The sequence below is a fragment of the Rhea pennata genome, chromosome 3, assembly GCF_028389875.1.
Source record: "Rhea pennata isolate bPtePen1 chromosome 3, bPtePen1.pri, whole genome shotgun sequence".
NCBI lineage: Eukaryota > Metazoa > Chordata > Aves > Rheiformes > Rheidae > Rhea > Rhea pennata.
In genome coordinates, this window is record NC_084665.1 from 91,796,503 (window position 1) to 91,821,004 (window position 24,502).

Here is a 24,502-nt window from a genome sequence, read left to right on the forward strand (position 1 = left end):
CAAAGTAAAGCAAACTCTAGTTGAAACAAATGTTTCTTTATTAGCCTAAGTGTTTGTATCTTTTAGCTAAAGATACAATTATTGGTGAAATTATGAAATTATTTAATGCTTTTAAACTAATGCTTTTTAATTATTTCAAGACTAATCAAAGATACTCATTCTTTATTTCAGGAACTGCATCTGTAGCTGTTGCAGGTCTTCTTGCAGCTCTGCGTATCACTAAGAACAAGTTATCGGATCACACAGTGTTATTTCAGGGAGCTGGAGAGGTATGTGTTTTATACTTAAGGAAAAAATTTCCCAAGAAGACTTTTCATAGAATCATAGAATCAGTAAGGTTGGAAGGGACCTCTGGAGATCATCTAGTCCAACCTCACTGCTCAGCAGAGGCACCTAGACCATGGTAGACAGGGTTGCATCCAGGCGGGCCTTGAAGATCTCCAGAGAAGGAGACTCCACAAGCTCTCTGGGCAACCTGTGCCAGGGCTCCGTCACTCTCACAGGGAAGAAATTCCCCCTCACGGTCAGGCAGAACTTCCTGTGCTTCAATTTCTGCCCATTGCCTCTTGTCCTGTCACATGGGACAACTGAAAAGAGCTTATCCCCGTCCCCTTGACACCCTCCCTTCAAGTACTTCTACACACTGATAAGATCCCCCCTCAGTCTTCTCTTCCCCAGGCTGAAGAGGCCCAGCTCTCACAGCCTTTCCTCATAGGGGAGATGCTCCAGCCCTCTGATCATCTTTGTAGCCCTATGCTGGCCTCTCTCCAGTAGCTCCATGTCTCTGTTGTAGTGGGGAGCCCAGAACTGGACACAGGATTTGAGATGAGGCCTCCCCAGGGCTGCGTAGGGGGGCAGGATCACCTCCCTTGACCTGCTGGCAACAGTCTTCCCAATGCACCCCAGGAGACCATTGACCTTCTTGGCCACAAGGGCACATTGCTGGCTCATGGTCAATTTGTCATCCACCAGCACTGCCAGGTCTTTCTCTGCAGAGCTGCTCTCCAGCAGGTCAGCCCCAAGCTTCTACTGGTGCATGGGGTTATTTTTCCGTAGGTGCAGGACTCTGCACTTGCCCTTGTTGAACCTCAGGAGGTTCCTCTCCACCCAACTCTCCAGCCTGTCCAGGTCTCTCTGAATGGCAGCACAGCCCTCAGGTGTGTCAGCCACTCCTCCCAGCTTGGGATCATTGGCAAACTTGCTGAGGAGGCACTCCGTCCCTTCGTCCAGGTCGTTGATGAAGAAGTTGAACAGGATGGGACCCAGTCCTGAGCCCTGGGAGATGCCACTAGCCACAGGCCTCCAACTAGACTCCACACCAATGATGACAACCCTCTGAGCTCTTCCTTTCAGCCAGTTCTCAAACCACCTCCCTGTCCACTCGTCTAACCCACACTTCCTGAGCTTTTATTAATATTTAATCAAGCTGTATGTATCCCATTCACAAGAAGATTAAGTGGTACAATGATCATTAACTGCTGAAAGTTAGTTCTTAATTCAAATGTAAACTTAGGAAAAAATCTAGATCATCTGCTCAAGGCTTATATTTTTCAGAAGACATTTTGAGGAGGTCTGTTCTCTTTTTAAAACTTCAAATCTTTTCAACTGTAAATGATCAAACTAGTCTCAATATAAACAATCACACAAACATTTTTGGTAAGATGAAGAAACATATTGGGTCACCAGAGAGTGATTAAGTAAAATATTCTTACAAATGTCTGTGTTGTTACTTAATAAGATGATGTTCCCCTTTGATTTCTCATCACTACTAGAATTTTTCAGTATCCTGAAGATCAAGTTCTCAAGATCAAGTTCTCAGGATCTTCCATTTCTGAAGATTTTTATGCACATGATTTTTGATATCATTGTTGCAGTACAAAATTACCTAAGTTACTGTGAGCTACTGTTTCTAAACTTCATAGAAGTGAAGGTCACACCTATCTACAGTACCATTAACTTTTACCTATTGTATGTGGTCTGCTCCCCTCCGCGGGCTTCTGAAAAAGTTCGTGGTCACCAAGCCCCCTTCTGGGTACACTATGCTGCCCTAGCTTTGTGTAGTCCTGATTTTTTAAATTTGATTCTATACATGATACTACTGAGATCAGGTCTGTAGTCAGCAGAAAGACCTGCATCCATGTCTGGCATGTGTCAAAGCTTTTCACATCAAGACTGTCCATTGCTCTGAAATTTGTTTCCCTGGTTTTTCTCCATGTTCAACAGAGATGAATCCGTAGTCTAATATTTTTTTTTTCTGTTAACATTGGCAATATACTTGTTACTGCAAAGAGGTAATGGTAGGTATCATCCCTGTCATGGGAGCTTATGCTGAATAAAACTATGTATTTCTTAACTGTTAGGCAGGAAAGGGGGAATTTCATTTTATTTTCAGGGAAACTGAATAATGAATAGCAAGAATCAGAAGCAACTCGTAAATATTTATATTGAATTAGGAATCAGAATTGCTCAGTACTCTGTTGGCTCACTCTGTTGCCTGTTTTTCAATCTATGCATGTATGACACGATCTGTTTGCTGAAATATTATAAAATCTGGTAGGAATGATACATATTTCAGCAAAATATTGGTAAGTGAATTTTTTCTTGTCCCTGCTTTCACCAGGAGCACAGCCAAATCAATCTAGAGTTACAAAACATATGAATAGTAGGTAAAAGGACACTTATGCCCTTGATGGATATTTTAAAGAAAGATTGAGAGCAAGACTTATTTTAGGACTGTTTTTTACTTTCTGGGATGCAGAGCGCAGTTTCCTTTGGTTTAAATTGCCAAAAAATCTGATGAACAAAATTAAATTTCAAAGGAGAAAAATACTTATCTTATTCTCACATGATTATGTAGAATAAGTGTTAATTTTAACAATTTATGTTAGAGTTTGTTTCTTATGCTGTCTGTATTATACGTGCCGTCTTAGGATGTGTTATTTCTCTCTGGCTTTTAACTACTAAATGGTAGTTCTTGTTCCCTAGTATTTACTTTATGAAAAAATAATTAGTTTTATTTTTAAATAAAGTTAAGAAACTTGTATAAAATAATGGGTAAATGAATCCAATGAGGAGGAGATTGCTTTCATTTTTGAGTTTTGTAGGTTACTTTTCTTCTCTCTCTCTTTTTTTTTTTTCCTTCAGGCTGCACTAGGGATAGCAAACCTCATTGTTATGGCTATGGAGAAAGAAGGGGTATCTAAAGATGTGGCTATCAAAAGGATATGGATGGTTGACTCCAAGGGATTAGTAGTAAAGGTAATACAATTTTCTCATTTCTCTACATATTATGATAGTTATTTGCAGACTGTATACAGGGGCAAGAACATATTTTTTGTTTGCTTATATTAATGCAATTCTATCTCTTGATGTAGCAAGCTGCTTTGCTTTTCTAAGTGCATTAGATCAAAGACTGAAAGTTATTTCAGTGGGAGCACGATTATACTGGGAGTTCCTGCACCATTTTTATTAGGGATGATCGTATAAAGAGATTTTTTTTAACAGTTTATTTAAAAAATACGTAAGGAAAGAAATGTTCAACCTGTGGATTTTGTATGTCCCCTGTAAATATAACTGTTGTTTGTTAGCACAGTCTTGGGTAAAGATGTATATATGCTATTAGGATAACATTCAAGGGTGTTTTTCAAAGGGAATAAGAATATTTTTGAAAAGAATATTTTCCTGGTGTTGCAAAAATGTCATCCTTCTGTGAGAACAGAGATATATTGCATCAAATAGCTTCTATGAACAGTGACACAGCTCATGTTGCAGATGCTGTGGTCTGCAGTGCTATCAACACGGGTCAGAATTTGAAGCTGCTGAGAGACTTAATCAGTCACCCTTACCTCATTCCTTCCATGTGCCAAAACAAAGAAACATATGTATTCCAAGTGCCAAAATAAAGAAACTGGTGTGTTTTAAAAGGTGGTTATGCATTTAATAGTTTGTGAGCTACTTGAAAGAAATGCATGAGAGCCCAGTCGGCTTTGGATTTTTACCTAGCATTTTGTTGATATTGTTTCTGCTCGCCTCTGTTGGTGAAGAAAGGCTTAGGCTGACTCATGTGCCATGTTCTTCTTTAGCTTTCTAGTATTTAGGATATTTTGTAATTCGTGTACCCTTGCGTCAGGAGCTGATTGCATTCTGTGTAACCTCCAAGGTCATCTGTGTTGGTTTATTAAACTGCATCACAGCACTGTTCACTCCCGCTGTTACAGGGAAAGTAGTAAGATCATGGACGCTGAGGTGGGAGATGTCATAAAGGGGACATCCCTTGCCAGAGAGCACAAAAATAGTCTGATCAGGTGCAGAAGAATGCTGCTAGTTGCTACTTAAGTAAGATACACGTTTCCCCCCCCCCTTGTTGTTTTTAAATGAATGTTTTTAATGCATTTTGCTTTTCATCTAACAACCTCAAAGTGCTTTGGGTCCAAACATGGATGAGCAAAGGCCTGTGTATCTTCAGCGGTTGATGAAATCTAGAGGTTGACAGAAAAGAATGATTTGTTACACAATTTCCTCCACCTTAGAGACTGGGTAAATGACTGTAAAATAATATAATTGGATTAAAATCACTTTCTGGTGGTGTTAAAGAAACCAAATGACGTGGAGGATGGAAGTATAGGAACTTAACAGCTCTAAAGCTGTAAAACAGGTCTCAGTTGCATGTCTGCCTGCTAAGGTGGTTGAGCAGCCTTTCTTCCCCAATACTCATTTCCTCTGGCTGCTTATTTGACACCTCTTGCTGCTGCTGCTAATTTGCTAGCGAGCTGAGAAAGCAAGTTGTTGCTATTGGTACACAGCAACTCATTCTCTTGTACAGTTTCGAAATCTGTGGTGGCTTCAGTGACTGTATCCTTTCCTCACCACCTTTGAGCTTTGGCATGCTCAAGTATTTCTGTTGTCCAGGGCCAAAAGCAATCAGTGTCTCCCACAGTCTGCAATTCCTTTCTGTTCAGTTGCAGATTCTTCTTGGTGGGATTTTCTTTTGTATTTTGTCCAAAAAGCAGTCCAGTGAAATTCATGTCCTGCCTGGAGTGTGTTTGTGAACTGTTAGTGATGGCCAGACATAACAGCTGCCTGAGATAGATCAGTGTTGACCACAGCTTGGCTTGCTGGCAAATTTGTGTCCAGATGTTGGCATGAACAGTCAGAGCCTTGAGTGTACATTGCAAGTTGTGCCTGGTTATCCTGGGAGATCTAGCAGCACGAGTCGCCAAGTCTGGCCACCCGGAGGCACATGAAGATGTGTGGGCATGTCCTCCTGCAGCTTATGGCACTGCATGACCTTCAGAAGAGCCAGCTGCAGTGAGAAGGTAGTAATATTTCACTGTGTGGCCAGAGCTGGACATAAGGAAGCTAGTCTTTGGTCTAGGGCTTTGTAAGTCTTCTCTTGGTTTTCTTCTGTAGTAAATGTTCAAAAAAAAATCAAAAAAAAAAAAAAAAGAGAAAAGTATAGCTTAAGCCTCTTGAAGTTTGAAATATATCTGCTGGAAAGTCATACTTACAACATGTAAATAGTTAAACTGTTCCTGGACCTCTGGTTACTTTCCCCAGCCTGTCTGAGAGGCAACGCCATTTGTAGGTGTACTTAAGAAATTACTTGGGTTTGGGTGATCATGGGAATGTGCTACAAGAGTGGCATGATGTTACAAACTCTTAGAAATGAGATAAGCACAAGGAATAAGATTTGAGAGAAAACTGGACGATAGGAAGAATTCTCTTATTAGAAGTCTTTCCATTGCAAAGAAAAGATTCATCAAACCAAAGCCTCGCTCCCCTGTTAAAGTTTTCTTGGATAAACTAACCTGGCTTTTATTTCTTGCTACTAAGGAGGTGTATCAAAGGAAACCCAGGCAATGAGAGTCCATTAAAATTTGCCCTGTCAAAAGCTACCTGATAAAACAGTTTTAGTTGAGGTGTGGAGATCCTTCCAGTCCTAGAAATATTTGGATCTATTGCTTTGGCAGGCTGAGAAAAAATGGAATCTCTGCAACTCCTACGCAGCAATTCCTCTGTCCAAATAAACCAGTTTTTACAACATTTTAATTCCCTTTTGTTCTTTGATCAATAATGTTGCAATGCATGTTTACAGATTTAACCATTGTTTCTCCTTTCATTTACTCTACATAGTTTTTCAACCAGTGCGAACGAAAGAAAAATGACCTTGGAGCACTGTTGACCTGAGCGTGAGCAGTTTCTCCCTCCCTCCCTCCCTCCCAAAGCTGCCACGAAGTCACTTATCAGGCTTTTATGGCAGATTTTTCCTTTGTGGCTTTTAAATTTTTCAAGTGCAGCTGTGTTTTCATTTTCTGGGGGGAATGGAGGGTTTTTTTGCCCTGGGAATCATTTTTCTTCATTAAACTGAGTTTGATGACCAGTTTTTCTGCTATGTTGTGGTGAAAGGGCTTGTGATGAAGATTATGTTTACTGCACTGTCTATAGTTTAATTCTGTGTTCTGTAGGCCTTACAATGTTGTTTATATTTAAGAGTTTTTTAAAAATCTGTTCGTTATGCTTTATACACCTTTTGAAACTACATTTTTCCCAAACAGGATGGGGAAGAGATGCAGATCATAATAGTATTAGAATTTTGTCACTTGAACAATATGAATTTACTCTTTGAAGTAGATATCACCCCTCTTGAAATATCTATTTAGGTATACCAGTGCCTTTGCACTGAAGTTTTAATGTTTGATTAAATTACACTTTTTAATTTGCTTTTGCAGTCTTGTATACTTGGAAACTGTGTGTAAGCAGTTGGGACTGTTTTTAACTCTGAATTTTGTCATAGGAACTGCTTGAGGAATGCATTTGACTGTATGAATACACTAATGGTTAAGGTCTCCCACATTCCTCCTCTTTCCCATGCTGCCACTGTTAGCATTTTTTCTGTTAATCACACAAGTATACTTAAATGTGCCCTGTGTGGTGAATGCTTTTTGTGTCTTCTTTTAAAGCTGTCATTGTGATGTGCAGCTATATTAGTAGCCAGATCTTCACCCATGGACTCCAAAGACAGTAAACTCCTTTGTATCAAGTAGCTGACAAGGCAAAAAGTGAGAAACAGTATTAGGATGTTCATTAGTAGAGGCTGACCCTGCCAAAAAATGAGAAACGAGCTTCTACCATTGTTGGCATACTCTAGTAATATATTGCAAAACCTTGTTTTTTTAAACAGCAGTTATCAAGAATAGGGTAAGGTGATGGGCAAGATAGCTCTTGAACTGCTCAGAGACATCATGCAAATAATAAAGCATTTTGATATTTAAAGAGGCTCAGTAGACCCCCTGGTCCCCCGATGATGGATGGTAAGCTGACGACAGTGTTCCTTGACTGTCAGTTTGCTTATCCTTGGTGAAGTTTACCCAGAAGCTGCAAGAAAATGTAAGATTTTTGTATACCACATAAACTCTTAGACTCTAATGGGATTCCTACGTGCTTAATTTTGAGGAGTATTTCAAATTGGGACAATGTTACTTCTGATGGCTTTGTACTCCAGGTTTGCTAACACAGCACAATCATTACTTTGTCTAATCAAATACCTTGTGTTTAAACATCCATTAGATGTGTGATCTTCTCCCCTGTAAGACTTAATACCATTTGGGTGAAACCCAAACTGAATAAAAATACCAGTTGAGGTCAGATAGTTTTAGGCCTCAGAGTATGAAATTTTGTAACAGGAGGAGCACTGGACAGCAAGAGGTTACCAGTTCTTATGGTCCTGATTAGTTAGATTGGAGATTCCCAGATAATCCTGTATGTTATTTTCTAAAATGTTTTCATGGGAATGTGAACTACCTTCCTCTTCCTCCTCCCCCCACTGGAAGTCCTCTGGCAGTCTGATCTGGAAAAGTTGCTCCTAACCAATTACCTGGCCTTGGACACGACCCTGATTCAAGTCCGTAGTCTGGTCAAAGTTGGATACAAGGTTCAGGCTTTGCTTAGAGAATTATGAAGAGCGGAGAGGACATTTGAGATGATACCAGAATGTCAGTGTCATGTGCATGTGGGTGCTCCCATTACAGCCAACAGAGCTCTTCTATAATGCACGAAGAAGCTTATATTGCTCACGGTATCCGGTATCTTAGTGCCAAACTGAATCCCACCCTGGCTGCCTTATTGTTGCTGAATGTGTTTATATGCTCCCAATCCATTTTAGGAATTACCACTTTTAAAATAATGCTTGGATTTCATTCTAGGTACTGATTTGATAAAGGGTTTTAATCTTTATATACTGCTTAATGTCACGTTATTCCAACGTCAAAATGATGTCAGTTATTTTGACTCTTTACTTTTGACCTTGGTGAGGTTGGTTATGGCCAGCTGCAACTGTCTGTGGCTTTTTGAGCCCAAAGCCTCCATTTTATCTTAGCAAAGGTTGTCTTGGCTATCTCAGAGTCATCAAAGTTCCTTGCCAGTGAAGCAATCCTTTCTTTTGCTTGTCAGTTAATCCTGTGTCTGGTCTTGAATTAATCCTGTGCAGTATCATCTTGCATTTATCTTGCTCTATATTAAATATAAAGTTTGCAGAGAGAAATACTCTGTCTTTGAATGCTTATGGTGTTACTTAGACTGGAAGAATAGTATAGAAAACGGTTGACAGGTATGATGGGATAGGGCAAAAAGGTGACTGGTGTGGTATTGGCAGGTCACATCCCTGCTGTCCTCTCTAAAAGTGACACAGCCAAAAGTTGGGTTTTAAATTCATTCGGTTAACATGTAACTCCTTCCTCTTGGACACAACATACATTAGATGTGCTGATGAGATGGTGACCTAATTTGAGTGGTGTATCATTTTCTGTTATTGAAATAAATGATCATTTTGCTCCATTTTGTTCCTGCTGTTCTGTGGCTTCATAACTTCCCCTGTTTTTCCGATCTTATCTTGTTGAAATAGTTGTATTTATAAACTTTTTCCTGCTTGTTATCTGTGTTTGCTTATATACATGGGAAGTGTATTTTAAACACATGACAGGACTTAACTATAACAACCATAATCTTCTAATAATGTGTTTTTAAGTTGACACTGGAAAAACATTACCTAAATCTTATGTTTTACTACTGATCATTATGACATTATCTGCTCAAAATGTTATGTTTTTTTCACACAATTGGCAGCAAAATATTTATTAACTCTGTGTCCAAGTTCCCATGTCCATTTATATGGTCTGAATCTGCTCTCTTCACCCTTAGATACATGTGTTGAGTGAAAGACTGGGAATTAGGACCCTGCTATGGGGGCCTGGAGGGTTTGGTTTGGTTTTAGCTTTTGGTTTTTAATTCCTGAACAAGAGTGCCTGTCACCTGCAAGCCCTTTGGCTTCAGTAACGTGTGAGTTCATTTCTTCACCTGTTCTTTTTAACATTTTGTGACTTCTCATAAGCTGTAGAAGGCAGCCTGGCAGTCCTTCCGGCACGCTGTCTGCGTGTCTCAGAGCCAGGCTTGTCCCTTCCCGTTGGTGCTCCTTGGGGAGCACCCAGAAGCATCCCTCAACTCTCAGTCGGGCCTCCAGCCGCTGCCTCCAGTCCTCCCAGAAGTTTACCAATGCCTTTAGACCATGGATTTGCGAGCAGCAATAAATAAATAAATAAATAAATAAAATAAATAAAAAGGCAGCCCTGTAGAGATTATCTCCCAACACAGAGTTTTTCCAACAACAGTTCTTCCGTGACTTTTACCTGCATGTGTTTTTTCTTCCTTTTTGTGTGATGCTTTGACAACTCTATTTTTCGGTTTGTGTTGCTTTTAACTCTGCAGTAAGGAGCGCATAGGAAACAAATAAAGTAAAAACACTTGCAGTTGGAAGTACCCTCCTTACTAATGAACTGCTTTGCCTTTGGTCCACAGTGCTCTTATTTTTTGCGGTTCTCATCTCTTCAGTATTTAAGAACCTTGGGTGTATTTATGAATTTATCTGAGTACTGATCTCTGGTCTCTTGTTTAAATAAGCCGCGGTTGACATAGTTGAATGAAGGCAAACATTTATATAAATAGATTTGTGCCCCCGTGGTTCTGAGATGGGCCAAGCGCCAGTGCTATGTCTGATGTAGGACAGCGCAGGCATTAGATGCTTCCGAGGTGGTGGCAAGAGCTACTCCTGGAGAGCCTCCAGCCATGGCCCTGTGGCCGTGCTCTCAGGTCAGCACGGGCACCTGCCACAACCCCAGGGCAACCAGCTCACGCTGGCCAGGCCTTTTGACTTCCAATTGTAGTATTTATAAGATCTGCCACCTATTTTCTAATGTCTTGTATAGAGGTCTGCTGTGCAGTCTGGACTCCTGTTTTTACAGCTGTTTTCTATGAGTTTTCTTGGGGTTTTATTGATGGGTCAGTTTTGTTTTGTTATCCGACCTTCAACTTGGTTCTGTAATATGATGCTATAAGTTTCTGTGGAAATTGTGGTGTACATTTACTTAAAGCCTGATCCTAGTATTTCTTTCCTGTGTTACGCACTTTATCGTCAATGAAATATCTAAAAACTGTTATCAGTTCAAATCAGAAGCACAATTTTTCATAAAACTATTAACTACTGAGTCCTGCACTACTTTTGCCCCTTGAATTGAAATGTCCTGGCATCTGAGTATCTATGTCTTGGTATTAATGTGACCCTTTCTTATCCATTAGGGAGTATAGATGTTTCAGAACTGCCAAGATCTTTCATGCATAATGTCACCATCGGAGAATGCTGCTTTTGTCTCTGTATCGCCGTGCTTCATCTGCTGACTTAACACAGTCCACATTGTAACTCATGTGCTAATAAAGAATTTAGCTCATATTACTTTACATCTGAGATACCACTGTGGCTACTAATGTAGCAACATATCTGTTTTCAGGTTGCTTTGTTCTCTTTTGTTCAGATTCAAAATCTCCAGTAGGTTTCTTGGTACAAAATGATACCATGCTGGAGATGTTTTTTTTTTACCCTCCGATAAGTCATATGTGACATTTTCATTGTCTTTGAAAACTTAAATTTTATTAATTTTTTTGATACTTTTTGCCTTCAACATTCTTGTGAAGGTACATTCTGTAGTTTGCTATCTAGGCAGCCCTAGTATCACTAAAGATGCTATGGTTGCCTTCCTAGTATTTTAACTGGTCTTTTTTTTTCAAACATCTAGCAAATTGCCTATTCTGTGAAAGTTAAGAAAATGATATGAAAATGCATGGTTATGAGAAAAATTATACAATGAAATATTGCCCTTTTTAAAAAAAAAATAAACCAGAAACTTTGGCATGCTGTTGTCAAGTCTGAAGAGTGAGTCCATCAAGCACAAATGCAGTTGTCAGACCTGAAAAAATACATTGGAAAGTTAGAGTAGGAAGGGTATATAACCTCTTTTTCCAGCTTTGCCTTCCTTCTACTGAATGGTTTTGTTCTTCCATCTGAGTAGCTGTACAGGTATGAGAGTGAGAGTCTGTTAGTTCATCTGTTGATTTCAAAGGGAAAAGACTTTCTGCTTGGGTTTTGGGAGTGCTACCTGATGCAGGGACGCTGCTTGTTGTGCATCACATCATACTGTTAAGACAACTTAAGACAAGTGCGGTCTGACCTAGGTGAATCTTCGTATTGCTGTTTGAACAGAGGAATAACATCCTCTGATAGGAACTTCTGAAAGAAAAAACTCCCCTGCTGTGTGGGGGGCACTGAAGTGCTTCCCCAGAACAGTGAGAATGCATTAGGCTTGGCATACTGAAAGGGATGCATCTTCCGATCACTGTTTTTCCAAACCCTTTTCCTGAAGGAGTGAATGTTTTAATAATGCTAAAAGAGCAAGACAGTGGACTTAGAAGACAGCTACAAATGTGACTGAAGATGGTGTTTGCACATAAAAGACTCAGTGCTACATACTCAGGACACAAGGATTATTAGAATTCTTCTTCAGTATATTTTAAATTTTACCTTTTCACATTAGAAGAAGAAGGGAAGTGTCGATGAGCTTTACGCCATGTCAGTGTGTTAGAGTCCTGAAGACACACGCAGTGCAGAGCAGAGCAGCTCCGGATTTATGTTGCTTTAGGATGATCCTCTACAGCTCATTTCTAGCAGCAGATAACCAGAGTACAAAAGCAAGCTAAGCCAGGGCTGGAAAAGCAAATGTCTTAAGATCAATCCTATGCTACTAGAAAATCTTTTTAGTTAGAGACATGCTACACTGAGAGCTCCCCCACTGTTACATCTCTCTGGTGTCAGGAGGAGAGAATATGGGAAATTTAGCAATTCAGGACTGAGACCCTGGAGTTCTGGCTCCATCTGTCCTCTTTTCTGTGGTGACTGATAAAACCTTGGTGAATTCTCATTTTGGCTATAACCTTTGAGAGGAGGACATTTGGGAGCTTTTACTAGATGGACCGGGAACCCCCTCATTTGAGGTTAAGCACACGCAGAGCTGAGCTCTTCCTTCTTCCCCGGCTGGCAGGGCGCTGAAGGCAGCTTGCAGGGCTCTTACCATGGCATCTCTGTTTTGTGGAAACCAGAACTTAAAAGTTTGCCAGCTTGAGGAGAAAAAAATACTGTCTAAAATGCTGTCCTCTAAATTTTTGGAGTTGTATAACCAAATCAGTCAGCTGATCTTGAAATCTCAGTCACAGTTTTAAGGGGGTTTTATGTAGCTCCTTTAGGACCACGGAATTAATGATTAAAATCATTTTTTTTAGTAGTCTATTTAAAAAAGTAAAAAATTTCTCCAGACTATAGGATTTCTTTTACAGTCGTTTTCCAAGCAAAAATCTGTATGTATATAACTGTTGTTATTTTTGTTAAGCCACAGAACTGAATATTTCATTCTTAGTTAATATACTAGAAAAATATTTACTTGGAGACGTGATTCATTCTGACTAATGGGATCAAGCTAATTCAGACCAAAGCTGGAATGAAGAAAAAAGCTTTATTTTTTTTTATTTATTTTTTTTTAAGAATGGTAGAGTGCCCTGTGTGATATTAAGAGAGGGAAGAAGTGAACCTGAGCTCAAGCTGACCCATCTGCCTAGCACAACTTACTTCACTAGTTTCTGTAGCCGGTGGCTCCTGAAGGGCTGTCGCGGCTCACGTCCAGCCTGCTTTCTGCCTGGGTGGCTATTGAGACACCAACGGGCAACTCAGGCAGGCGGGGAGCGAGGTCTCCACCGCAGCCATGCGAAAGCTTCCTCCGGGGCCGGCTCCACCGTCGTGCCCGTTTCAGCAAACCGGCCAATTCTAGCAAGGGCAAGTGGTTTTTATTATAATATCTTCAAGTGTTTCTAGCTGCCAGCTTTTGGTTTGAAAATAACAAATGCATTTGTCCTTTGGTGACTAAAAAAAAAAACCCCAAACCAAATAAAACTTCATTCCTCCCCCCCCGAATATATTAAGGGAAATTCCTGTTTTAAACCGAGATGCATCCAAGATGTGTGTGTAGACTGTGGTGCCATCTGCTGAAGTACTGGAAAACAGCAGTCTTCAAAGTCGTGTTGACAGTGGCATGATTCCAGCCTGAACGTGCCACAAATTGGTAGTGTTGAGGCATCCTCCGGAGGCTGAGGATTTTACATTTTACCCCTGAAGGAAACCAGGTGCTTGTGTCAGAGTACTTCTGTGGCAATAGCTGTGAGAGAACACTTAAGATCCACATAAGTGCATGGTGAAATAACCCTCCTAATTTGAAATCTCTGCACTTTGGTCACGTAATAAATCTCTAGAGGAAGCGAAGCCTATGGAAACTCCTTGTAGGCAGGGGTGAGTCATGAGGAGCTGCCATCCTGTGAGACAGAGCAGCTCAGCGAGTCCTGACCACGTACCAGACCTACATGGCTGCCTGTGGTGCCCTCTGGAAACTTTTCTTGCAGTCGAAGATTAAAAAAAAAAAAAAAAAGAAAAAAAGAAAAAAAAAGAAAAGAAAAGAAAAAAAAGAAAAGAAAAAGGCCCCAAACCAAAATATTCTGTTTGCCAGCTCTTGGGGTTGCTGCCTGAGGAGCAGCAGAGGGGTTTGGTGACATGATTTGCACCGCAGCACATCGCTGCATCACTGGAAGTGCCTACTTTTGAACGAGGTTTTCTAAGGCATGAGGATAATGTGAGTCTCGGTGGTGTACCCATTTTAATCCGTTCTGCTGAAATATTCGGATACCTCTGTACAGGGATGTTGAACGTATTTGATCAACTGGCATCACTTTCACAAAGGTCACTTCTCTGCCACCCGCCTTCCCCGCAGCTCAGCTCTTGCTTGCAGACCGAACGCAGATCGGAGTGTCGAGGCTCTTGTCCGCCTGCAGCGCGTTGCACTGCAACGTGCCTGAACCCGCGGCAGCTGGAAGTTTGCTGGTATTGATCAGGTTGAAACTTGTTGCACAGTAAGCCAATTTGGATAGTGCAGAAACGATAAACAGGACGTCAGAATTAGTTTACTTCATCCTTAAGTACGAAAGAATTAAATGTGAAGTGTAGGGAGCCACATGATGTCTATTTTAGTCTCTATACTTTTACACTAGCAAAAAAGTGAAAAAGATACAAGAATAGTACATTTCTTTTGATAATAGTTATGAAATTCCCTTCCACCTAGTGCTTCTGTGGTGTGTTATATGAATATATTTATACTTTATCACTAGTAACTTTAAAAACTTGACCAAATGTCGACAAGTATGGCAACTTTAAGAATGCTTCAAAGAAGACACATTTTTTTTTCATGCAGTTATTACAGTTGTGTTCTAGACCTTTTGCAAGTTTTAAATGAATGAATTTGATTTACCTACTTCTTAGCAAAGTAGATTTGTCCTAAGCTGTCCTAAAAATGGTAGCTTTGTGCGATGTAACTTTTACTGATATGGCATTTGTTGATAGAAGTTAAATGAAGTACGACATGTTAAACCAGATACTTGGTAACTGATTATCCCAGGATATTATGGTTCCAATATGCTTATAACAAATACTTTTCTTATTCCCTCACTCAGGGGCGTGCCTCACTAACATCTGAGAAAAAACGTTTTGCCCATGAACATGATGAAATGAAAATTCTAGAAGATATCGTTAGAGACATAAAACCCTCTGTGCTAATAGGTAATTTCTTTTATTTTAAAGCAGTGACCTTATTCTCTGAAAAAAATGGGGATGTGGCTTTGTCTGAACGCAAGATCAAGTTCCTCCAAACAGAGTTTACCTTTGTTATTTTAGAAAACACTAAGCACGTAGTGAATCCTATTAAGCAACTGGCAGGCAGTGACTGTCCAGGTATGGAACAGTGCTTTCACTCCAAAGCATTCATTTCGCAGGTGGAATAATCCAGGTTGGTTTAGGCATCTAATGGAGAACCGTATCACTTTTCTAAATTGCTTCTGATTTAATGTGAATGCTCACATTAAACAACCTCCAAATTAGAATGAGGCACCTGAGCACTAAGCACGTGTAAAGCTGTGCTGAGATGCTCATTCGCGTGCAAGTGACAGCAGGTTTGAGAACTGACCCAAGAGACACCTGGGCTCCAGGCTTTCCGCTCTCAGTAGGGTTTGAGTCTGTTCCTGCTCTCCCAGAGAGGGAAGAACAGCTCTTTTTCCTGCTGTTGAAGCCCAACATCCACTGTGAGGAAGAGAGGAGAGTTTCAGGCACCAGGGACTCTGAGCAAGAGGAGGCCACCTTTTAATGAGCCGAGTGAGAGGGGCTCCCTTGGGAATAAAGAACCTTGCATTTATCTGTTCTTCTCTAAATGTGTGGGGAGTAAGACCGGATCCTTGGATTCCCAACTCCTGTAGGCTAGGCAAAGATGTGGATTTATTTGTCATCTCAAAAACAGGAAGCCCCCTTGCGGTTAGTGGAGCATCTGAGGTTGGAGCTGTGGTACTGGCTATATCTCTACACTGAAGCAGCAGCAGCATCCAGCCTGAGTTAGATGCAGTCATTCTGCAAGACTGGCATTTAATCCCTGTGCAAAGCATTTATAAGCATGGACAATATGGAGAATGGAAAAGCATCCTTTTTAATCTCTGGTGGGATGGGGTTTATTCAGAAAGATTGTTGCTCTCAGGGAAGCCTCTCAACCTCAGAACATCTCTCTGGGATTATTCATCAATTGTGGCTGGAGATGATAGTGATAGTGAGCTGTGGAAGACAGACTTTTTTTCATTTTCTTCTCCTCACATCAGGAAAAATTGAAACCTAGTACACTGCATTTGAGAGAAATGGTCCAATCTATTGTATGAGACTTTAGGGGACAGGATTGCACTTATCTACTCGTATTGGATTTATCTGGGAGTGGGATGATATATACCTATTTTATAGAAGGGGCCTGAAAAAAGTGGAGTGAGAAATTTGCTAAACTGCGCGGAGGTGTAGAGGTTCTGCCTTTGCCAGGGACGACACCTAAGTGTCACTGTTGCTGCTGGAGTTGCAAGAGCCAGTGTCATCAGAAGCTTCTCGTGCTTGCTGGTACCACAGGGCTAAGGTCCCTGCATTTTCTCCTGGAGAACAGGCTGCACCACTGCTGGTCCCAAGGTCACCGACTGCTGCAGAATATCGACACTTGGCCTCTCTGCAGGCCTCCGGCCTAATTACATTTTGGTTGGTACCCATCAGTTTTGTGTAGACCTTGTGCGAATTTGTGCATGAGGAATCCGAGGGTGCTGGGCTCAGTTTATAGTAGTAGCAAGATGGTCTTTTTGAAAGAACATGACATGGTACTTCACTGTTACACATTTACAAAGTATTTTATGAATTAACTAGTTACCATATTGCATGCATGTAATCCACACTGCTTTAGAAGTCCTGCTACTTGAAAATAACATCTTCCATTAAGTCATACAAAATTAAAAGCTGAGGCAGGAAGGATGCTGGTCAGATGTGCTGTGGAAGGAGGCCTGTGGAAACTGGGGAGACAGAACTTCAAGAAGTGGCTCTCGAGTAAGGTTTCCCTGTGTTAGTTGCAGGTCATAACATGCACTATTGCTGAATCACAGGGGTTATTTTTACAGACAATCTGCAGGTTACGCACATGAAAAAACATTAATTTATAGCACCTGAAGAAGCAAAATCTTTCTTGCAGAACGTTTTTTGTTTTTTTTTTTTTTTGTTTTTTTTTAACACTGTTGGAAAAGAAGTTGAACTACATTTTAGATGGGGACGTATGCAACAGAAGAAACCTGGTTCTTTTAAAAGTGACCTGCATGAGTTACCTTGAACAAATTGCATTTGTTTGCTTGTTAAATGTGTGTTTTTCTTGTTTAGGAGTTGCTGCAATTGGTGGTGCTTTTACCAAACAAATTCTTCAGGATATGGCTGCTTTCAACAAACGTCCTATTATTTTTGCTCTCAGCAATCCTACCAGCAAAGCAGAGTGTACTGCTGAGCAGTGCTACAAGTATACAGAGGTAACCAAAGTTTAACATCTGTTCAGTATATGTAGTGCTTATTGCAAATTGTAAACTAAATTTAATATGGGATAAAGATGAAGATTGGAATAGCAAATAGTAATCATGTTTCTGCATATGTATAAAAATGAGTTAAATAGCAGGATTTTGTAATTCTATCAAGACACAGTTTCACTGAAGTCAATACATGCCTGAACCCTCATAAAATTTTTAATAGCTTTTGTAGGATGTAAGTCAAGATTTGCCGTTCTTTATTGTAACTGAGGCATCAGTAATTGTCAATTATTAAAGCCTTAAGGCTATTTTTGAGTTGTACCATTCTGTGTAATAAAAATACACAGTGGCATGCTTTTCCTTAGGGATTTTATAAATACTGTGTAGGATAAGAACATGCCTCAGTATGGGAAATACAATCTTTAAAATAATTATTAAGAATAGGGGTAATGATTGACCCCTTTTAAAAAGATTTCTGTTACTGAAACATGGGTGCAAATTAAGTGAACTGTATTTGCTTATTTGAAGTGTTTCGTAATTATACAGGTAAGTGCCAATAAGCACATTCTCTTGCAATTCAGTCTAGAGTTTGCTCTATACGAGTAGTTGACTATATATGTTTTACAGTGGATTCGTGTGGATGTCTTTGTCAAGTACAGGGCAGTTAGTATGGAAGTTTCACAGTGTTTAGAAGACAAATTTAGCATGCCCATTCCCCACTGAGAAGTACACAATTATAGTGCAATGCAAGAATCAGGGAAGTGGACTCCATAAAGGGTTGGTTATAATGAGATACTACATCTGGTAAATGGAGCAAAAGATACACTGCAGTATTTGATGTGTCACCAAAGTATATAATAAGCAGGCCATGATAGTACTGCCTGACACCAAACTAAACAGAATTCCCTTTGAAGAGCTGAATAGGAACAGTTGTGTATTTAAAATGCACATTTTCAGTTCCCTAAAATAGGCATAGATATTTCTGATACAAAGCACTTCTTAAGTCTTTAACGGCAACATTTATCACTTTAGCAGTGTTTGCATAGAGAGAGACTGGCTTCTCATGAGCTTCCCCAGCTAAATTTACTGCTTAAATTGTAGGGTACTCCCTCCTCAGCAAATAAAAAGCTCAGGACCTTTGGGCCTCTGAAAAGTCACTTATCTTATTATTCCAAAATTGCATTTTCTGGTTTAGAAATTACTTCCCTCTCCCTAGATGTCAGAAATGAACTAGAGAAAATATGAGTGGTCGTGCTGCAGATGAATCGCTTGCAATCACTTGCAGCTTCTGTCACTGTTAAGTGGCACTGGGTTGTGTTGGCCTCCGTTCAGATCAGGGTGTTTCTCAACCCTGAAGTGAAAAGTGAGATTCATCAGACTTGAAACTTACTGACAACCCTGCTGTGTGCTGTCTCTCAGCACCCTGATAGTATCACACCGCTAAGTGTGCGTGCTACTGAATGATACCAGACCTAATATTGCTAATGTTAAGCTATCAGCAACATGAGCCTTGTCTCCATTTCTGGGCCGCCCCAAACCCATCCCTCCTCCCCAACTGTCTGGTGCCAGTGCCAAAGCTGGCCCTGCCTGGCCTCTCCCCATCAGCAGAGGGGCAGGAGAATGCCTGGAAGCCACCTGCACTTGCTTTTCCAGGCTCTGGCCTGTAGGGCTGCACCTGCTCCCCAGTACAGTGCCAGCGTGGAGCTGCATGAGTATTTGGGTCCTGGGAACAGATTTAGGGACCCCATGTGAACAACAATGTAAAATGAGTTAGAGTTTGTTCTCTGGTCACAGAATCGCAGAATAGTTAGGGTTTGAAGGGACCTCAGGAGATCCTTGGTCAGCTGCAGCAGGCTCAGCTGGAGTTGGTTGCCCAGAACCCTGTCCAGTCTGGTTATGAATATCTCCAAAGGTGGAGACTCCACAACTTCTTTGGGCAACCTGCTCCAGTGTTCAGTCACCCTCACAGTAAAAAAGTATTTTCTTATATTTCAACCTAGTCACCTTCCTGGCCCTTCCTTAGCACAAGTGATACTGTATCCATACTGTTAAACCCTGAAACTCCCCAAAACAGGTTGGCGCTTCCTTATGGTCTGTTGGGACCAGTCTGTGCATGGTGCCTGGACACTATCAGAAACTGTGCTAGTTGGCACTACACAGAAATCTGCTAGGAGCGTGCTGACAGTTTATCAGTATGGGATGATCACACACCAGTGCCTGAGATAGTGCCCTGGCCCTGCTCCATGTGTTACATGTAGCCAAAAGGTCTGGACAGAGTTGGTCCTCTTACCAGCTTATGCTACAGGTCGCCCCAGGGGGTGATGTCCCAGGGACAGAGCTTGCCCCTCCGGCATTGTGTTGAGCTGCAGAGTGGGTGCAGGGGCTTGGAGAGGGGAGCTGGTGAGGGGCAGAGACCCCTGCCTCGCAGCCCCTCAGAAATCCCCTGACCCTTCATCCGAACGTAACAGGCAACACCAGTGGCGCTGGCACCGTTTTTGTGGAAGATCTCCCACTGCACTGGGAAAAATTCCAATAGCATCGCGCGTCGTTATCGCAGCAGTATTGTCCACTTTGAGTTTTACGATTTTTGGTATTTTCTGTATATCTTCTTCCTATGTACTGTTTTTCTGGTGTGGGAGTACAAAATGAGTAATTGATGCTGGCTTTCACTTTTCTCTCTTTTCAGCTGTACTAGTGTCTACCTTACCTGGTTAAGGCAAGTAATTCCTCTTGACATATGTTCAGTCAGATAGCTCTAACAGCCTCTCAGAAAAGTGATTAAATAAATAGATGTAACCCGGCTTCCCCAGTGGTAGATATTTAAAAGGGTGTACAAAATATTTCAACAACTTCTCTCAAATAACATCCTTTGTTTTGCTCTACTGTTACCATTTAGGGACGTGGCATTTTTGCCAGTGGAAGTCCTTTTGATCCCGTCACTCTTCCAAGTGGACAAACTCTATATCCTGGACAGGGCAACAATTCCTATGTGTTCCCAGGAGTTGCCCTTGGCGTTGTTTCATGTGGACTGAGACATATTGGTGAGGAGGTGTTCCTCACAACTGCTGAGGTACTGTATTAAAATTTATTTAAATTCCTTAATTTAGTAACTTGGTAATAATTAAACAGAATTAGCCAAACATTTTTAAATTGGAAAAAATATTGTTTTCTCTGTTTAAGTGTTTTATTTGCAAAGTATATTTTTTCTATTCTATTTTCTATTCTATTTATTTATTTGTGAATAGAATGTTCAGAATTCTATTTTGAACAAGTTATTTTTAAATAGTTAATACTTGGTTGAAATGACATGATATAAACATCACCTTCTGCTGGAATGGAGAGAAGAGAAAGGAAGATTTCAGTACTGCATAGAGACAGGTACATGCAGATGCATACAGTGTGTGTACATGTGCATATAAATTTAATTCTGGACTGAAAGAAACTATATCCGGATGTTGGTAGCTTTGGGGTAACATTTGTGCATGTTTTGCTTACAAATATTATTTGGATTTCTTTAAACTTTTTGGTATTTTTGAGTAGGGGCGTTAGCATCATGTTTCTTGTGGACCTCCCTTGCTAACAGCTGGTAAAAGTGCTGTATTACTCTGTGGTTCCTTGCACCACAATTTAATATAATTACCATGCTATTCTTCCCATTTTATTTCCTATTCTTTTCTTTCTCAATGCAATTTTTCATGATCTGTGTTCTGATGTTATCCAGCTTTGCTCTGTCCTCCTTTCTCCTCCTTTATCCTTACTCAGTGGGCAGAGATGTGAGCAGAAAGCAAGCACATTTGGTCTGGGGGAGTCATTCACCACTCACTTCCAGAGGTTTTTCAGAATCTGACACCCGCCCCCTTCCAGTAGGACATCACATGTGCACAGGATTATATCTTCAACACCTGTTGGAGAAGAATGTGGGCTTTATTGTTCAGAATCCCATATTCAAGCAAAATAAATTAATAACTTCGGTTAAAACTGAATGCTAAAAAAAAAATCCACCAAAACAATAAATCAATCTTTCTATGGCCTTTTATCACTTAAGAAAATTGTAATAATCTGTGCTTTTCTGAGTGCAACATCTTTGCTTCCCTTCTGCTGTCATCTCATTGCACCCTTACCACTCTGTCCTCCTGACCTGCTCCTTCCCACTCCTGCCCTGCCCTGCAGTTCCTCTCCCTTTGCCTCTGGCTCAAACTGAGATCAAGGTAATGAGCCTCTCTGGACTCAGCTAGCCACAGCAGAAGGGGTTACCTCTGCTCCAGCTGCTTGTTGCTCGGCTCTCAGCACCACATTCCCAAGCTCATCCCACTCAGAGGTGGCCCATGTTCAGCACCGTCAGTGGATCTCATTGGAAAGCCCTAAGCAGTGTGAGGTGGTTTGACTGTGCCCATGCAAGGTCATTAAAAACTGGATTCTTTTTGCCTTTTTAAGGGAGATGGCAATGAGGGTGATTAGCTTCAGTATACTGAGTTAACTCTAATTAACTTACATTCACTTCACTGGTGATTTCTCCCCAGTACAACTTGTACCAATTTACAATCCACAAAGCTTCACAAGAGTGCAGTGTCCTAATCGTCAAGGCAGCTCGATGAGTGTGCCTGAGAATACATGGGTAGTGTAGGTAGCATAGAGAGGAAGCCTAAAACCAAGTGAAAGTATCAGCCACTATGGAAAGCTCAAAGAAGATAACAAAAGTGAGAATACCTGACTCAACTCTTCCAGCTTTCTCTAATGAATATTGCATTCAAGGACTCCTGCTCCTTGTGTCCTCTTGAGGGATACAAGGGAAGAAAGTGGTCTTTTACTATCACTCTGAGGCAATTTTAATTCTATGATCTTACGACTGACAGTATATGTGATATGAAGCTTTCTTAAAGGGCAGGCACTTGCATACTACCCCAGCTGGATTTCTAAGAGTTTTTTTAAGGTGTGTGCTGTGATACCTTTAAAAAAGTTTGCTGGCAGCTTGCCCTCTATAAGAAGGACATTCGCAATTTCCATCTGTAAAATTAGTAAAAAGCCCAGACTGTCTCCACTGGCTTTAACCATCTTCAGAGGGCAACGATCCATCTCGTAAGTCTTTGGGTAATTATATCCTGCTGTTCTAAATCTTCCCCTGTAATTTCAGTTGGATATGGTGTTCTTCACTTACTGGGCTGAACTGCTGTGTTAAACAGTTGTCTTATTTTGTTCTAGAAGTTGCTTCATTTTGGTTTGAGTGAAATGGGCCCTATATATAAAATGCTGTGGGATGCTTATGGATGGATGAAAGGTGACATATGGCGATCAAAGTATTTTTTAAATGGCAGTATGCAAAGTCAGCAAAAATCCATTGTGAACGAAGATGCTTAACTCTCAGAGAAGTAAAATGGTATCAGAAATCTTAGAGAAGTGTCTAAATTCTCTCAAGATAGAGGTTCTCTCCTGCCTTTTCTTTTTCAGTAAAAATTTTGCTACATAAATTTCATCTGAAGCATGAAAGTCCCTAATAAGTTTGACACTTTTTTTCTTGCATGGAGATTTTCTGTTCGCTCCAAAGTCAATGGACAGCTCTTCACAATACTTCTGGCGTTCAGCGCATTCACAAGTAGTCTCCCCTAACTCTGTTAGAGGTTGTCAGTCATGTGTCCGGATCTTGAGTGAGCTAAGGTCCATTATGAGCAAGCAGAAAACTGATCGATTTCAAAGAAGTCTTTGCTAGAAAAGGTATCAAGAATGTGAAAGCCAGGAAAGCTTATGCCCTTAGCTGAAATTACAGTACAAAGCAAAGGCAAAACTGCTTTTCTTGTTTTCTGGATTTTTTAATGGGAAGGTAAAAAGAAGGTAATTTTACATAGTTCTTAGAAAAGTTGTCTGTATTCTCCATCTGAAATGGAAGTGCCCAAGAGGCTACAAAACTTAAAACACCAAAAATATGCTTGTTAGATAAAGGGACCTTCTCATTTTGTAATGGTAACATATCTGAAAAATACAAGTATAAAAAATAAGCAGCTCAGGCTGTTTGCCTGCATCTCCTGAATTCTCGCTCTGCCACCTCTCAAATTAAATCTGATAAAAGTCACAGTTAGCTTATTGTAAGTATACAGATTCTGCTTTCAGGTGTTCTTTTCTTCATGCCAAGTAAAATAGAATGTAACTTTGATTTTGGTTGATAAATCTAAGGTACTAAGCTGTAATACCTCTTAATTGCAAGCAATTTCTCTGTGATGACAAGGGACATTACCTATTCTTCAGAGTCCTATCAAACACAACAAAAAGGCCAGAGAATTATGAACTAATGAAATATTCTTGGCAAGTGTGAGCTGCAGTTACGTTAGTCCAGAGATAATCCCATTAAATCCTTTCATTATGGAAAGTATGTATGTCCTGAAAAAGCCAAGATGCCCCTACTTGTTTTATACCATCTGCCCAGTCTTGGCTGCTGTTCATTTAGATCATAGAATAAGCTCATTTCTTTATTAAAAGCTTCAAATAATTCTACTTTAAAACATGAAAATGGCCATAGTGGGTCAGACTCAAGATCCAAGCAGTCCAGTATCCTTCTGTGAATGTAATTAGTAGCAGAAGCTAAGGGAAAGAGGACAAGGGAGGGGAAAGGATAGACCGATGCTTCTGTTGCGGTGGCGTCCCAGGTTCTGGCAGCCTGTGCTTTAAGGACTTCCTGAGCTGGAACTTCTATCCCTGTGTGGATTTCTCTTTCATAAATGAGCCTAATGGCTTTTTAAGCCATTGAACGACCATGGGCAATTAATGTCACAATTTAACTATGAGTTCTGGACTAAAAAACACTTAATTCCTTTTGTGATTTCCTGCTGATAATTTGGGTTTCCGATATTGTTATGAGAAATATTCACCTTCATTTGTCTTTTGGACCTTCTTTCAGTCTTCTCTTTTTCATGTCCTTTCCCTAGTCTATTTAGTAAATCTTCTTGTACAAAAACCTCCCCATCATCTTTTTTACTCTTTATACCATTTCTGATTTTATTCTTTTTTTGTTTGACTGAGGTGGAGCAAAAATGCACACTATTCGAAGTGATGATACATTACAGTTTTATACAGTGTCATAATTAAACTTTCTGTATTGACCTCTCTTATTCTTAATAATTCCAACATTGATCCATCTTTTTTTTCCTCTACCAGTGACTGATGTTCTGCAAGAACATTTTTCAGAGAA

At 40.5% G+C, this 24,502-nt stretch overlaps 1 protein-coding gene across 1 annotated transcript in view; it reads left to right on the top strand.

Annotated features, from left to right (window-relative positions):
- Window positions 1-24,502, top strand: part of ME1 (malic enzyme 1) — a 194,337-nt gene that overhangs the window by 164,000 nt on the left and 5,835 nt on the right. The window contains exons 8-12 of the mRNA XM_062571048.1: window positions 172-269; window positions 3,145-3,258; window positions 14,926-15,031; window positions 17,189-17,331; window positions 20,222-20,395. Of these exons, the coding sequence (XP_062427032.1) occupies window positions 172-269; window positions 3,145-3,258; window positions 14,926-15,031; window positions 17,189-17,331; window positions 20,222-20,395 (635 nt within the window). The remainder of the gene's footprint in view (window positions 1-171; window positions 270-3,144; window positions 3,259-14,925; window positions 15,032-17,188; window positions 17,332-20,221; window positions 20,396-24,502) is intronic.